We start from the raw sequence: 15,740 nt of genomic DNA, 5'->3' as shown, positions 1-15,740 counted from the left end.
TTGGACCTTTATTAGCAGTGCTTGGAGAAGGGCTTGTGTGAGCTTCTGAATATCCTCAGTTGGCACGATGGGGGTCCTGGTCCAAGACGGGGCACCCTGGGCTCCGTTGCTTGAGAAATGATGACAAAAAGGCCAAGTGGCTTTTGCAGCTGGGAACTCCCGTGCTGTGGGATCCATTGGTGGGAACCAGCCCCCCTGTTTTTCTTAGCACCAGTACGATACTTTTGAGATCCATTTCATATGGATGAAAACAACTTCTGGCAATGAGGCTGAAGACACGTCCAGCCCGTGTGGAGCAGAATGGAACCTGGCAGGAGTGAGCGATGCTCTTGAAGCAAGGATCTGGGAGTGACTTTCCGAAAAGACTGAGGAAAAAAAGAACAAACAAAAACCTCACCCCCTACCCCAAACCACACAAAAAACCCAAACCCAACCCAACCAACCAAACAACAAAAAAACCCAAACACCAAACCAACCAACCAAAAAAAACCCCAACCCCCAAACATTCACTTTACCATTGAAAGGAAAAGTTGAACGTGACATTCGAGCCTGCTCACTCCATGCTGGCTGTGCCTGAATATTTGTGCTGGAGGTGGCAGCCACGTCAGCCTCATTCCTTGCACCTGCAAAGGCTGGAGCAAGAGTAGCCACAAACATGTTTTAAGCATTTTGTTGAGGTGGGGTTGTTGTGTGGGAAGAGCTCTGTTAGTGAGATGGTGTTTTCTGTTTCAGCAGGGACTGCCTTTCAGGGCAAGGGGCTTACCACTCTTGCCCCTCACAGGAAAAAAACTGGGGGGGGGGTGGTGTACAAAAGGGGCTGTCTGAGCGTAAAGTATCCGCAGAGAGAACGATTGCCTGCTGCTCTGTACAGTATGGCTGTTTCTGTGTTCCCCTATACATGGCAGCCCCTGCTTCTTTACCTGTGGGACGCAGCCTTCCCTTTCCCAGCGGCTGAGCCCGGCATCTGTCGTGGGGAGGGCTTGAGCCCTGCATCCCACTGGCAGCTCTGTTCTCTTCAGCTGGCTGCCCTGGAACACAACTTTCCTGCTGGTGCCCGTGTTCCAGTTTCCTCCTTTTAGCAGAAGAGAATTTGATTTTTTTTTTCCCCTCACTGTTATTATGGGCTGCGAAGAACAGCTCTTAAATTAGCCCTGGGGAGGTGGGAAGGCAGAGAAAGCTCGCTGCGGGGAGTTGGTCTGGTACGTGTGATAAGCACAAGCTCTACCTGATTTGCCTGATGAACCCTGTCATATGCAGAGCCCTCTCCTGAGTTTGTTTCTGTTGTTTTAATTAACTTTTGGCAGTCATGCCAAGCACAAATCCCGCGCCTTTTTCCAACCGCTGCTGCAAAATTGCAACGAAGCTCTTTGGTGGCCATAGCTCTACTCAGGAAGCCGGGGTCCACCCAGGGAGCACCTGCTGAAACTCAAAGGCCTGTGTGAAGGTGCCAAAGGTCCAGAACATCCCATGATAGTGACCCTTTATCACCTTTCCTAAAATCCTCCTGCTCTGTTTTCTCTCCACCGCTCTGAACAGCTCAGAGACCTACAAATCTGCTGTTCTTGCCACTTTTTTGGGACGCCCAAGTGCTGTTCGGCCAGAGTTGCTCCTGCTGGATGCGTGCCGTGCTGTGCTGACCTGCACCCGTGTGGATAAGGGCTGGCCTGGGTGATGCTGGCCCCGGTACCTCTGAAGGCTGTCCCTCTGCGGGGGACACTTCTCAGCCCTGAGGACTATGGGGCGGTTGTGTTGGTCCAGACTGAGAGGATGCCCCCAGGTTGTCCTGTGGCACCTGCCAGGGGTGAAAGCATCCCAGAGCATCTAACAGTGGGGGAGGGGTGGGAGGCAGCACACAACCCCCTTCACTGCCCTGCAGCATCGATGGGCGATGCAGGATTTAGGTCCCCTGCCTAGGGAGGGGTGTGCCGGGTGCTGGGCACCTCTGTCACACAGCCCTGAGGTGCTGGCAGGAGGGAACAGCAACTTTTGAAGTGGACTGTAAATCCCCCAGGCTCCAGCTGAGGTGTTACGCTGTGTTTTCGACAGGGGAAGATAACTTGGCAGCCACCCATTTTAAAGTAAATCTGTCTTGAGAAGAGAGAGCTGCTCATGCGTTAGCGGGTGCTTCAGCCTTTGCGTAGAGTCCCGAAGAAGAGCAGCAACAGCAAGTCTCATCATCCAGTGCTGATCTTCATTAACCACATGAGAAACTGGGTTAAGCTACCTCAGGCAAAAAAATCCTGCAGGCTGCTGCGAGGCTCTGTCCGCTGGGAAAGGGCGCTGCTGCCGTGCAACGAGGAACCTAACCGTGTTATAAATAACTCTCCGTTGCTCCGAAAGAAACAGTAAGAGGCAAACCTTTCCTTCTCTCTTTCTGTTCTAGTTTTATCCCTTTTGGGTAGCGTCAAAGCGATTGTGAAAGCAGAGCCGGTGGCGAGCAGGGAGACAGCAGGTAGGGCGAGCACGTGGAGGGGGAGCAGGGACTGGTGTAGCTGGTGGTTAAACCTGACGCACAGGCGTGAGGTTGGGTGCTCACCTACACGGCATGGGGACGGGATTTCCAGCGCCACTGAGTCAGGCTGCAGCGGGAAGCTCCTTGCAGCCCGGTTTTGTCAGGTACCTGGTCCCCCTGGCTCAGAGGGTGCCCGGCCATCACGCCTGCAGGCTGCTCTTCTGGGAAGTAATGGGAGAAACGTTCATCCCAGTGCCTTGCAAGCTGCTCATGAGGTGTGATTTACAACCGGTCTGCTGATCCACCCTGCCTCTGTACATGTTTCCGCTGAAATTTGGTGATGTTACTAGAAAAATCCTAGGAAACAAATTGTTTGTGGTGGCCTGTGGGAACAAAAGCTCAGGAACCTCTTTTGCTTATTGCGTGAGCAACAGAAAGCTGTTACTGGCACCCACGGAATCCACTCGAGTGCCTGCACTTGGGGTGTGTGCACCCGCCCCAGGCCAGGCAGAAGGCAGATATATTTTATGCAATGTAAAAGCAGCTTCTGAAATCACTGTAGCGCACAAGCCTTGAAATTGGCTGCTGTCATCCCCAGCAAGGGTGCTGTTGACTATGGATGATTTGTTTAAAACCATCTAATGTCTGTTTATTGCATTGGCTAAGACCCCTGTAAGGAATACAGATGCTCAGCAGCTGGTCTGAGTCTTACTGAAGTACCTTTCAGACACATCAGAGCTCCTCTAGTCTGGGGTCACACACCCCAAGCTCCTGGCTGCAGTGACAATTTTTTCTTACATGAAGAGTGCTGGTATCTCCCCAAACCTTACCTGCAGGATGTAACAGCACCCATTGCTCGGCCTGGCTGCAGGCTGCACGGGCCATCAGCTGTGCTCACGTTAGTGAATACTTGATGTTGTCTGGTGTCTGAAAAGATAGAAACGGTGGAACTCCGCAGTGGCAGAGTTTTTCTGAACAGAGGAGTGCTCTACTCGCTCTGTATTAATCGTGGGATGGGAACAAAAAAAAAAGAGTGATTATCTGAACACAAACAGAAGCAGCTCTGTACCAGGTGGTGGTGGGTTATTGGGGACAGTAATGGGGAGGACTGAAAAAAAGATGAATTGGAGAGACGACAAGAAGAAGGACAGGATACACGAACTGCAGGAAAGCTGACAGGTACTGAATTACATTTTTTTTCTTTGTGAGTGTTGTATGGGGACTTTCTGCTGTGGCTGGGTGGAGATAGAGTTGCTTATATTTGGAGACCAGCTTTTTCATTTTTCAAATGTTCAAGAGATACACATGTACATTAATTCATATATGTGTCTTTAGCTTAAATGTTAAAAGGCTTTGGGATACAGATAGACTAACAGGCAATGAACTTTTCCGGTTCCTGGGAGTGATTTGCAATTCATTCTGGTGTGGCTGGCTGCAGATGCTAATCTTATTCACAGCAAATTAAAGAAATCTCTCCCATCCCCCCCTTCCCCTCACAACCTTCCATTTTTGTAGATTATTATTTGGCATCATTGTACCTGGCTGCTTGTTTTTAAATTTTGTGTCTGTCCAGGAGAGATTGAAGTGGTTTGCTTTGCTCTTTCCCCAAAGGGCACGAGACAGTGCTGCGATCTTAAATCCCGCCTTGTTCCTGGCGTGTCTGGATCTGGCAGAAGGGATAGCTAACCCTTATTTTAAGATTGCAATCCAGCCCTGAGTCACAGAAGAAAGAGCATGTTTTGGCTTGTTGCATCTTGTCATGGTCACGTCGTGGTTGGTACCCGCTGCCCCCGGGCCAGTGCGGGGTCCGGGCTGCGCTGCGGTGGGCGAGCCTGGCTGCTGGGGGAGGTTATTCTCATCCAGGTTTGTGGATCGCGAATTCCCCGTGAGCCTGAGAACCTGCTTTGCTGCTGCTCTTGCTTCTTGGATGAGGGGAGGACTGCAGGTTCACAGGCAAAACCTGTAATGGAAAACAGCTTCTGAAAAAAAAACCAAAAAAAAAATCAAGCTGATAAAGTACCCAAATCCTGTGCTAGTATCCCTGGTGCAGGTGTTGCTGGGGGGAATCGGGTCCAAGCCCTCGCCTGGGGAAGTGGGAACAGCAGAAGAGGGAAGGTCTCTGGCTCCTCGGTTCTCATCAGCTTCTGCCTTTTGTTTTCCTAAACTCTCGTTCCCAGACAGAACAGTGGCTGGCTGCGCATCTGACCTGTGCTGTCATCTAAGGAAACTGGAGTGTGGGGAGACTTTCTGGAGAGTGTTGAGGTGGCTTTGCTTTGCTGGGATCTAATGAGATGCCGTTCGTTACTGCATGTAAAGCACTTTTTTGAGTCTTGGATGAAGGTGCTTTAAGAGTGCCTGTGCTTTGACTTAGCGATGGCTGCGGGTGTCCTCCTCCTCCTCCTCCTCCGCATCTCTGACCTGGTACTTTCCTCTCTGCTCCTCTCTGGGGACGGAGGGGCAAGTGGAAGAGGATATTAGAAAGCACTGCAAAACGGATCGTTAAGTTTGGCTTGCTTAAGAAAGACTACGTTGTTAGAATTATTAGTTGCAAATTTTCTGGAGAATAATTTCATGGGAGATTGAGTTACTGCAGGCCTGGCCTGATCTGAAAGGCTGGCATTGTTTTAAATGACAGCGCTGAGGTTATGCGTGTGTGTGTATGTCTCTGTGTTGATCAGATCCTGGATTTCATAATTTCACAAATTAAATCCCTTGTTTTATTCAATTAGTGTGTTAAAGATGAATCACATTGCTTCTCGCAACTCTGATCATACAGCCTGATTACACACAGCATTAGCTCTGCTCGTGGCACGTCCAGGGAGCAGAGAGCAAAGCGATGTGCTGCTGGGGGTGGCCCCCCGACCGTGACAGTGAACTCAGAGAAATTCTCATTCGCTTTATCACACAGCTGAGCATCCTGACTGGTGCGTGGCTGGTCTCACTGCAAGGGCTCATCATCAGTCTCCTTAGGTCCCTCCTGCCGCTGCATGCCTATGGAGCGATGTACGGAACCACCTGTGGGTGCAGGTGCCATGCTGTGCATGGCTGTTTGCACCTCGGGGAGCCCTGCCACCCGTCGGGCTGTGTTTGTGCCAATCCATCATGCTGATGATGCACCTGCATGTTTCCAGCCCCCACTGCATGCTGCAGGCACGCATGGTGCAGTTAATTCCTTCATCTTGCACGTGATGTCTCAAAGTAGAAACCTGTGGGTTCCTCCCCAGTTACTCGGCAGTGACCATTGTGGTGCAAAAAATACAAGGCAAGGGAGAAAAGGAACCTGTTTGTTGGAGGAGCAAGTTGTGTGAAAGGTCCAGGCTGCCTTTCAGACCAGCACATTAAGGGTTGTCAATTCAGCCACCTGTATGTTGAAAAGATTTTTGAGAGCTTGGCTTTGTCAAACATGCCAGTGGCTCCTGCCCTCCAAGAAAAAGTCACCCCCTTAGAGACTGGGTCCATAGAGATATTAAATAGGTCAAGGGGCTCACCGCTGGTTGCTTCTGTTAATGTTTGATTTTCCCTGAAAATCTGAATGTTTTTTCTTTGGGCAGCTAAGATGCCAACTCAATTTCTTCCTGTGGAAAACACAAGTTACTGTGAAGAAAGATCCTGAGCACATTAGACACGGCAGCCACTTGGCAGATCACAGCACGAGGTCAGTGTTGAGCCACACGAGCACCTACCTGGAGGATGCTCTGCAGCCTGGTCCTCGGAGGTGGCCCTGTGGCCGCAAGGTGTGTGGAGCATCTTCATTGTGGTTGTTGGCAAAGACCCACTGTAACCCCACTTACGTGTTCTTTTGCAAGGTTTCTGCTCCCTTTGTGGATCAAGGTTTAAACCAGGTCGTAGTCGTTGTTGACTCGGAGCTGCGAAACAGCGGTTGCCCACAGATGACGCATGTCTGGTTTTGCCTGCAAATGCTGTTTACTTGGCGCGCAGGGTTTGGTGGGTACCGCTGGTGGTACAGACGAACCTTGCCAGGAAGGGTCAGAGCATTAAGGACACAGGGCTGGTACCCTTTGCAGCTGCCTGTGTCCACCCCACACTGCCCTGAGGTGGCTGGGAAGCATCACTTTGGGTGTTGGGAGGGCAAGGGAGGGGAGCAGTCCCCCTTCCTATAACTGTGTTGACCATGTTGAAACGCTTTTTATAAACTCAGTTCTTCCTAAAGAAAATGCCTTTGTGCTCAATGGCTAGATTAAGATGTCAGGCTTTTGCCTCTAATGGTATTACAGTGAGCACCTGTAATTTCTCTAGCAGTATTTCCTCCATATCCTTTCAGCTACACACCCAGGGGACTACCAAACATCTTCCCCGCTTATTCCAGAAAAGAACGAGACAGAAAAGCAATCGGTAATATATCTGACTGTATTTCAAAGTTGTTGATTGTAAACAAACTTTGTTGAAGAAATAAAATCACATGACAAGATATCAGAGTGATACTATAAATCCATTTTGTTATTGTTGCCACACTTCACATTTTTTGGAACTCAGAATTTAGCTCATGGTGTACAAAACTTGTAAAAATTTATTGCAAGCGTGCCTTTGTGTAGAACAAAACCGGTGTCACAAAAGTAGTTCCCTGTCCCATGCAGAAACACAGTTGTGTATCTCTTGCCACAAAGAGGGTCACACACCTGCGTTTCTTGAAAGACTTGGCTGTTACAAAATTGCTCTGAGAAGTTAAAAAAAAAAAAAAAAAAAAAAGCAATTGCAGTGTATGCTTTACCTCTGGAATTTACACTTTCAATGGAAATTTTTTTTTAATTCTAAAGAATATGGAACTTTGCAACAGAACTGCAGTCGCTGATGCTGTGAGCACAGCCCGATGGAGTCGTCTTGAAAGTACTGAGCCAGCTAAAGCCCATCTTCGTGTTTGGAACCGTCACTGCATTTGATGGAATGCATGTTGCACATACTGAAATGAAAATGAGACGTAGAGGGGGAGATTCCTTCTCGAGAATTCCCATAATTCCCGTTTCTACTGTGGCGCTTCCCCTGACTGTCGCTCCCCCGCCGTGTGGACAGGCAACAGTGCTTTGACTCCAAGGTTGGCGACTACTGAACGCGTAGAGCATAAGGAAAGGCATGGAGTGAGGCCAGCCATGCAGCTAAAGCAGGGGTTATGTTGCTAAAGCAGCTATGTGGACTGGTTGTATTAAACGTCAGCCTTTTTAATACAAAGGCATCAGGGGATGGGGGTGTCCACATGCTGGAAAGATGAAAGTTGGAAGGGAGCACCTGGCTCCTCTCCCTCTGCATGCCCAACCTCTGAGCTCCCCTCTGCCTCCTCAAACCTGCTGTTCTCCTTAAACTCCTCCTTGTGTCAGACTGAGCCGATTAGCCTCACCTACACGGATCAGATTAATCTCTGGCATAAACGTGAGTTTTGCTATCTCTAATCTCACCCCAGACCGCGGGGGTCAAGTTATTTTTAATTTCAGTACTGAAATGCCAGGCAAAAATTTGGCTTATAACTATTACAAAAATCCCGGTGGCAAAAGTAAGTCCAAGAGACCTGCAATTTTTTTTCCATCAAATGAGTAACTGTTTCATAGAGAGGTGCGAGTCGTTCAGCACTCATGTTTTGCATACACAGATTAACCGGAGAACAAGACCACAAAGTCAGTTTGACACCAAGTGGGTTGGGGTTCTGGACAGATGAACCTAGTGTATTTGGCCTTGCTTTTTGGTGCAAAAATGGTGGGGGTTTTTTTGGTAACTAGTGAAACTGGGACAAAATGCTCTCTTTGAAATCCAAATCTCACTGTGAATACTTGAAGAGTGAAAGCATTTGCCAGCTGCTTTATTTTAGAGATTGAGTCGCCAGGGCTGGGAGCAAACTGTATGGGCCTGGCATTTTCCCTTCCCTAGCAAAACATACAAGACTAGCTTGACCCAAAGAGCCTGGATCCCAAATTGCCCTCGTCTCTCCCCTCTTTGTTTACCCAATCGGGCCTAAAACATGGCATTACAGTCCTTTCCCACTAGGTTCTCCATCCAGGTCCCCCATGCATTCGAGGGATGTTGCAGTTAAATCAAACGAGCACTTTTGCAGAGTGATGTTTTCATGGGTAAGATTTTTGCACTACACATCATGTGGACCACCTTGACATCTAATGCAAGCAATTATTACTTCAGAAGAGCGATACAAAAGGGATTCACCACTTAAGGCCTTTTTGTGATACCTAACACCTGTTCACCAGACCCATCAGTGTGGAAGAGTTCAAAAACAAACAAACAAAAATAATCCCCCAAACACACCAAAGAACTCCCCAGACCATGTCAAAGGCCCCTCTTTGACAGCAAGCTCGAGCTGAGGAATGTCACAGCCATTCCAATGGGAGCAGAACAGTGAGCGTGGTGATGCTGATCCCTGGTTTGGGTCCCTCCGAACCTGACAGGACAGCACTACTGCGGCAAACAGGCAACACCTTCACAGTGATTGCAATCAGTATGGGCTTCAGAAACAATACCCTGTTTCATTGGAGAGCTGCAAAATAGCAGAAAGGACCAGCAAAATCATAGGATAAAGGTAAGCTGAAAGGCCAACTCTGTGTTGTCACCTCTTCCAAGACTGATCAAGAACCCGTGGGATGATTTGGATGTGCGCTAAATGCATGGAACAAGGGAAGCAAAGGAAAGCGTAGGGCAGGAAACTTCTCCAGGGCTAGATTTCTGAAGACACAGAGCTGTCTCTCAAAAAAAAGAGGAAGAGAATCTTTTTATACAAAGCACAGACATTCTCAACTGCTCCCCAGCAGTGAGATGATGACGCAGGGGCTTTTCCAGTTCCAGTTCATAATGCTTCTGGAAACAAAGGTAGGTTAGGGAAGAACAGTTACAAGAAGGAATATATATCAAGCAGCACTGGTGACAGGCTTGCATTTGGGCAGACAATGACGTGATCTATCTGTGCAAGATATCCTAGTTAATGACAGGCCAAATATATACATGTTTTGAGCTCAGGAGTTCCTCGCCTTTGTAAAATGTTGCTAACAGTCCTTTGACACTTGAATGGTTTTCTCAACCAGATTGAGATGAGCTCTTTTTTTACAAACAACTGATCTTACATCAGTCATAGCAACAAGAAAGCGCCAAGGCAAACTCCACAACAGAGATGGATGGAAGACTTCATATTCCATTTAAACCTCAGTGACTTTTCTCAAGTCAGTCTTAGTAACTGTTTGTCTGCATTTCACATTGATTACGGGACTATAGCAGAGCTTCAGATTCTTCATTTATCTCCTCTAAGCTCAAGGCAGGCTGGGCTGCTATGTTTTGTTCAGTTCTCTCTTACCTTCAGTGCCAACTTGGTTTTGACTCATACTGGCCTATATGGTGTAAGGACTCTGTGCTGACAAAGCCCCACGGTCCTTACTTTAGGGTTGAGTGATGTTCCACATGCTCTTGTTTCTAATTTGGAAAAGAGCATTTGAACAAGAACCAAGTCACTGAAAATGCAGAACATGGACTTTACTCAGCAGGAGTGTGAACTCCACTATAGTTTCATCACCCCCTTACCTGTGCTGTGCCTCAGTGTCTGATCAGGGAAGGGTAAGCTCGTGTTTGAGAAGCTAATGATGTCTCATGAGTGCTGAGGTTGTTATAGCACTTTGCAATCCTTGTGTGGAAGGTAGCACAGATGCGCAGAATTATCACTGCAGCGTAATTCCCTGCTCATTACTAAAATCAGTTCCAGGACTAGGGAACTAAGACATGTAAGACTGAGAATGGAGATGCTGGAGGCCTCTTTCACTATTCACCAGCTCAAGACACACTACTAAATGAATGTTAGAAGGAAACAAACCTCTTCAGCCAATAAAGACAGACATAAAAATAAAGCCACAGAAGTGTAGCTGGAGGTAAAGAATGGGAATGCTGTTTTGAGTTGTCGTCCTTAATGTAAGTCTGGAAGCAGCTAAATTGTTTTCTTCAGACAGTTCCTAGAGAAAAAATAAAGTTGTACCTATTAGGGACACTGAGACTGCTCTAAGTGGGGATTCCCGGACCACCTTGTAAATGCAGAAGGGCTGGGGCTAGAGAACAGAAATGGAAAAGGGAGATGAGATTCCTTTACATTGCGCACTAGTATCAAGTGCACAAACGGGCTGAAGTAAAAAAGTGGCAGAGTTTCTGCAAGCCCTTGAAGCGTTTTTCAACGGAGATAACAGCAGTGGAAACCACTTCGCAGTCAGTGTTACATTACACACTGGGAAGTGTTTTCCAAGAAAGGATTGTGGCATAGCAGGTATTTCTTGAAAGAAGTATTGTGCATAGAAGGTGGTCAATATGTCTTACTGATGGTCTCAGTTCTTTGAAAAAATGTTTGCATACCATAAGTAAGTAATTTTCAGTTTTCAGAAGTACATGTGAATGAAAACTCAATTCAGCAGAAAAGAAAGGTGCCCTGCTGCTCCCTTGTCTACTTCAGCTTCAAACTTTTTTTATCCCTGGAAAAATTTAGAGACGGTCCTCTGTGACATGAGCACTTCCACTGCATCTTAGCTACTGCTAAGCTTTAGGATCTCTTACCAGATTGTCTCAAGGCTACACCCCACCCCAAACAACCCAAACTTGCTATCATTTCACAAGCCATTGCACAATTAACACACACATGCACACTAAAACTAGCATCCTTGCACTACTTTGAGATTAACCCCCTCTTTTTTTCCCCCCCTTTAACTAGGGAGAAGTTTTAATGTTACAAGCAGGTGGGGAACCAAATCTGAGTAAGCCAGTCTGCAGTAAAGGAAACGCTACAGAAGCTGAGCTGCAGTTAAAAAACTTTTGCCTTTTTAAAAACGATTCAGTTTCTTCCTTAGTTACTTTGCCTCATTTGTACTAACATAGAGAAAGTGCAAGATGCTTTTCCAACAAGGAGAAATCTTAACTTTCCCCAACCCTATCCCCTCCCAGCCAATAAATGGAGACGGTGAGGTGGAATAGTCATCTGTGGATATAGACTATGCTTTGGTGGCTTTTGCTTGTTGGCTTCAAGAGCCAAAATTCAGGCATTTCGTACATATAAATATATATAAATATTTTTGCTTATTTATGGAATGTTTGTGCATGTTTAGGGCACCAGTTCAAAATGATGAGGGATGGTTAAGGCTAAGAAAATGAAATTAATTGCAAAGCTATAATTTTCTCTTCATTTTTCTCCTCTACAAAGGAGACAAAAGCATCTTCCCTGTAATAGTCAGCCACTGCGTAATCCCCCATCAACACCAATTCTAGGGAAAACTACTCAGGACCCAGTCCCTGAGGCAAAAAGCTAGGACCTCATCATTTTAGCTCAAGTAATCTATATCATTAACAGCATATATCAGTGGAAAATTAAACATTCCAAGTTCTTGGACTGTCACCTGAAAAAAGAAAAGGCATTTTCTGTATGGGATGGCCTAGATCTAAGCCTTTAAGCATACGTAGAGTAACGTAACAATTGGCCAAGGGCTCCAGATCTATCTCAGGGGGCTCTGACAGAGCTGGAGAGCGCTGTGCTTGCTCCTCAGACGTGCCAGGTGAGTCCCAGGCAGTCCTGCAAACCTCCCCGTCTCTGCTCAGGGCCTGCGCACCTTGCCAGTGCTCTGACATTGCAGGGGACTGCCAGGAACCCGGGCTCCCAGGAGCTACTGTTCATTCGAGCTGTCCCATCAGCAAAGTTCCAGCCTAGACGTTTCCTTGCTGCCTCAATTTTGACTGCCGCATAAATTTACAGGACATCATGAACTTGTAGCTACTCTTCCTGTTGCAATAGAGGCTGGCATTGCCTGAGACAGGGAGCAACGAGAACACCATTTGCCTTTAGGTACCCCTGTGGAATTCTCAAATAAAAGGACACTGTGGGCTTATATTGCTGAGCATTTGTTTTTCCTGACTCACACTAGCTCCTCTCCCCTTTGAATACTTACAAGACTAACAAGAACCAGCTACCACACACACTCCATCTGAAGAGGGGTGGTCTCAGTTCTCTGCAGGGCCAAGAAGTTTTGACCTCATTTTTGGGCTCCTACACAGCTTTGCATTGCCAAGGACTGGAGTGGCACAAACCTCCTCCCTTCCTTTTGAGGCTAGGAGGCCTCGGTGCACAAGGCTTTGTCCTTTCTCCCACATTTCCTGGGTGGAGACCTTGTGGACTGAGAAGTGACAAGGGATGCTTGGGAAGCCCACTGCTGTACATCGTGCAGCTGGCAGGCAGAGCAGGACGGGTGGGACAGCAGCCAGGCTGTATTGCAAGCAGAACCACCATGGAGGTCACCACCCCTTGCTCTCCCTGCAACCAGGTGAGATCTGCCTCTAAGTCTACTCCAAAAAAATAAGACTTTGGTGGAAATAGAAAGATGTCAGTGCGAGGATGCTCCTTGGGCTAGTCAGTAATTTACTAACCCCTGCTGGATCCTTCTTCTGTTACAATTTACATGCTATGCGTTTGCACATCACATAATGATGAAACTTGGGGAGTCCTCAAATTCATGTTAGCTACCCTTCTACCGTCTCTCGCCAGATAGATACACCAGAACCTGGTGAAGTTTACACTGATAAAGAAGTAACTCACCCACTCACTCCATCCCTCTTGAATCAACCCAAGTCACTCTTTGGTAAAAGTTTTCAGGCTCGGGGACCTAAAACCAGCTGGTCCTCTGAGCAACACGTTTCTGCCCTGTAAGTTAATGCAATTCTCTTTGTGTCCATCACTGCTAACCTTTAGAATACAGAGTTTTTTGCTGATTGAGTTGTGGGCTGAAATCAATAATGTGTAGAGGACAGGGCAGTATTTCACCTCAGCATCAATTCTTCCCATTTCAATCAGACTCCTCTCTCTCTCAGCACTGTTTTCCAAAGCTTCAGCAGCCTTCAGATTCCACGAGCACCAAAATGTGGCATTTCAGCCTTGGACACCAATTCATGACAATGCTTGTCCTCTACAGTGTTACTCAGAACAGAACGCTTTGGGCTTGCTCTATTTTAGTGAGGTTTAAGGTCTGGTTGCAACTGGACTTCTTTCCTTTTGTAAAACACAACGCTATGTTATTTTGCTAAACATGTAATCTGCTTAACTACAACTACTGTGACAAGCCCTGAATTCCAACAAGAAGAATTCCTACCGAACACCCTGCAGTGATAATGGGAAACACACTGCTATTAGTGACTTATTTTTTTCCTGCCAACCGTGTGCCAAAAAAGTCTTGACAGTTACAAAAAGAAAAGAAAGATACTGTTGTTCCTAAAAACTTAACAGTCCATTACACTAGATTTTTAAGCAACATTTAAGATACAGTTGAAATCAAGAAAAAACTAGAATTGTTATATTCTGACTTCTCACCTATACACCAACCGTGGCAGTTAAGATGTGAGGCAGTATACTTACTGGTTTACTCACTGTTAATACTCACAGTATTACTCACTGTTTGTTTGTGTATAAAATGTTTCATCCTCGTTAAAAAAGAAAATCAATGTAATGTATTTCCATTTTAAATTCACTAGCATATTTGGTTTCTCCTAATTTTGCTGTGTACTAACTGAAATCAAATTGCCTTACATTAATAAAAACAAAGAAAGAAAAAGAAAAAAAAAAAGGACAGAAAGAAAAAGTCTGAACTGGTCCTCGATCCCTGGCTGCGTGCCTGTGAAGGTTTTGTTTGTCAATACATTTGCTTCAGTGTTTGTGTATCTGAACTGCTTCATTTAGCACACCGGGAGGACAGCAGCGATGCCGTACAGGATGGCAGGCACTCCCAGCCACAGCCCATGGTGCAGACTCACGTTGCTTGTCCCAGAATTGAGTAACTCCAAGTAAGGTACAGAGTTTTCTGTAATACCCGCCTAGGACTGCTGAGCTGTGTCAGCTTATGACAAGCTCTTAGCCCAAGAGGAACTTTACAAGATGACCCTGTTCAACAAATAGTACTGAGATGACGACTAATATAAGTCTGTTTCTGGTGTACAGATTCCCACAGGGCATTCACATACGCAATTTTGTTTCAGCTTTTCCAGTGGCACTTTCTGCGGGACATGTTTACATCCAGCTGCTACTAGGAACAAAGTTTCCACCTCTCTAGTGGCATCCCTTGGCATTTTTGGATGACAGCACTGGTGGTGTCACAAGTTCCTTGCTTTGCCGTTCCAGGTGTGGTATCTTCTTCTGCTTACCCTTCACCCCCTGCCTGTGCCACCAAGAACAATGCATCAATGGGACGGTGAGGTGTCTTCCAAGCCCAGAAGCTCCTTTACAAGTCTCTCACCAAACTGTGCGCGGCTATACCTTGACACATGGTAGGCCTCCGACATTTTGTAGAGGATGTAGGCATTGTTTATAGCGATGCTGATGGCAAACCAGAATACTTGTTGCCAGGTCTTGTTTGGTTTGTGGGAAATGAAATACCTAAAAAGCCAAGAGAGAAGGGGAGGGAAAAACACCGTTCAGCCAAACACTTGCAGCTGGGATGCAAGAAATAACCCCCACAGCTCTGCAGTCCCAAAGGGGAACCAGGCCCAGGACTTAACACCTAGTGCAAGTATCATCTAAAGAAATTTTGTACAATGTATTTGACAGTCATTTACAGTTAAGTTGCACAATTTTGGAAATATCTAGTGGTCTTTAAACAAACAGACTTCCTCGCTCTCAGAAGCCAAACCTCAGCAACACTCACCTCTGCACCACTCCGTGTAAGCAAAAGTACAGATACGGACTCCTCGACCTTACCGTGACAAACACCCATGTGACGGGAGCTGTGGGTCTGAATCCCTTTAATTTGATACTAAGAAGAAAAAAAGCCTCAGGCACATTACATTACAGTGTAGGGAAGACTACTGGTGCTTCTCCTCTTGTTTATCTCTATTGCTAGCAAAGAGTGATTGCTGCTGCTGTCAACAGTAGGTGGGAGGATGTGGGGGTAGAGCCGGAGCATGCAGTGCTGGTATGTGGAACACCTCTCCATAAGGCAGAACTAGAAAAGACTGACATCCTTATATTTAGGTTCTGACTAATTCTAGGACTGTCAGAATATTCACTCTTTGGTCATAAGATTTCCCACTTTCCTACCTTCATTTTTTCATTAACCATTTAAATCTACTAATTCACCTCTTTTTTGTATTGATTTCCAGAGATCCGATCACAGCATCGGTCTCCAGCAACCACCTCCTCTCCTCTTATCTCCTCTGCTGAATTCTTGCTGCCTTGCCCAGAACTGGTTTGGAAAACCCCTGCTGCTTTTTCACTCTCCTCAATTTTTAGCTCTTGAAATCTTCTGCACCTCATCGCTATTCCCACAGCCAAGCTTCACCA

At 46.6% G+C, this 15,740-nt stretch overlaps 1 protein-coding gene and 1 long non-coding RNA gene across 2 annotated transcripts in view; one reads left to right on the top strand and one right to left on the bottom strand.

Moving 5' to 3' along the window:
- The first annotated feature begins 3,079 nt into the window (after positions 1-3,079).
- LOC130151627 (uncharacterized) lies at positions 3,080-6,688 on the top strand. The gene is made up of 3 exons (XR_008822650.1): positions 3,080-4,762; positions 6,004-6,107; positions 6,259-6,688. It is a non-coding gene; the product is annotated as an uncharacterized LOC130151627 (long non-coding RNA).
- A 116-nt stretch (positions 6,689-6,804) lies between these two features.
- Positions 6,805-15,740, bottom strand: part of PGBD5 (piggyBac transposable element derived 5) — a 73,819-nt gene continuing 64,883 nt past the window's right edge. The window contains exon 7 of the mRNA XM_056344115.1: positions 6,805-14,837. Within this exon, the coding sequence (XP_056200090.1) occupies positions 14,642-14,837 (196 nt within the window). The 3' untranslated portion in view covers positions 6,805-14,641. The remainder of the gene's footprint in view (positions 14,838-15,740) is intronic.

This window comes from Falco biarmicus, chromosome 6 (genome assembly GCF_023638135.1).
Source record: "Falco biarmicus isolate bFalBia1 chromosome 6, bFalBia1.pri, whole genome shotgun sequence".
In the NCBI taxonomy this organism is placed as follows: Eukaryota; Metazoa; Chordata; class Aves; order Falconiformes; family Falconidae; genus Falco; species Falco biarmicus.
Note: the sequence above shows the minus strand (reverse complement) of the source record. Positions and strands in the feature narration are given on the sequence as shown.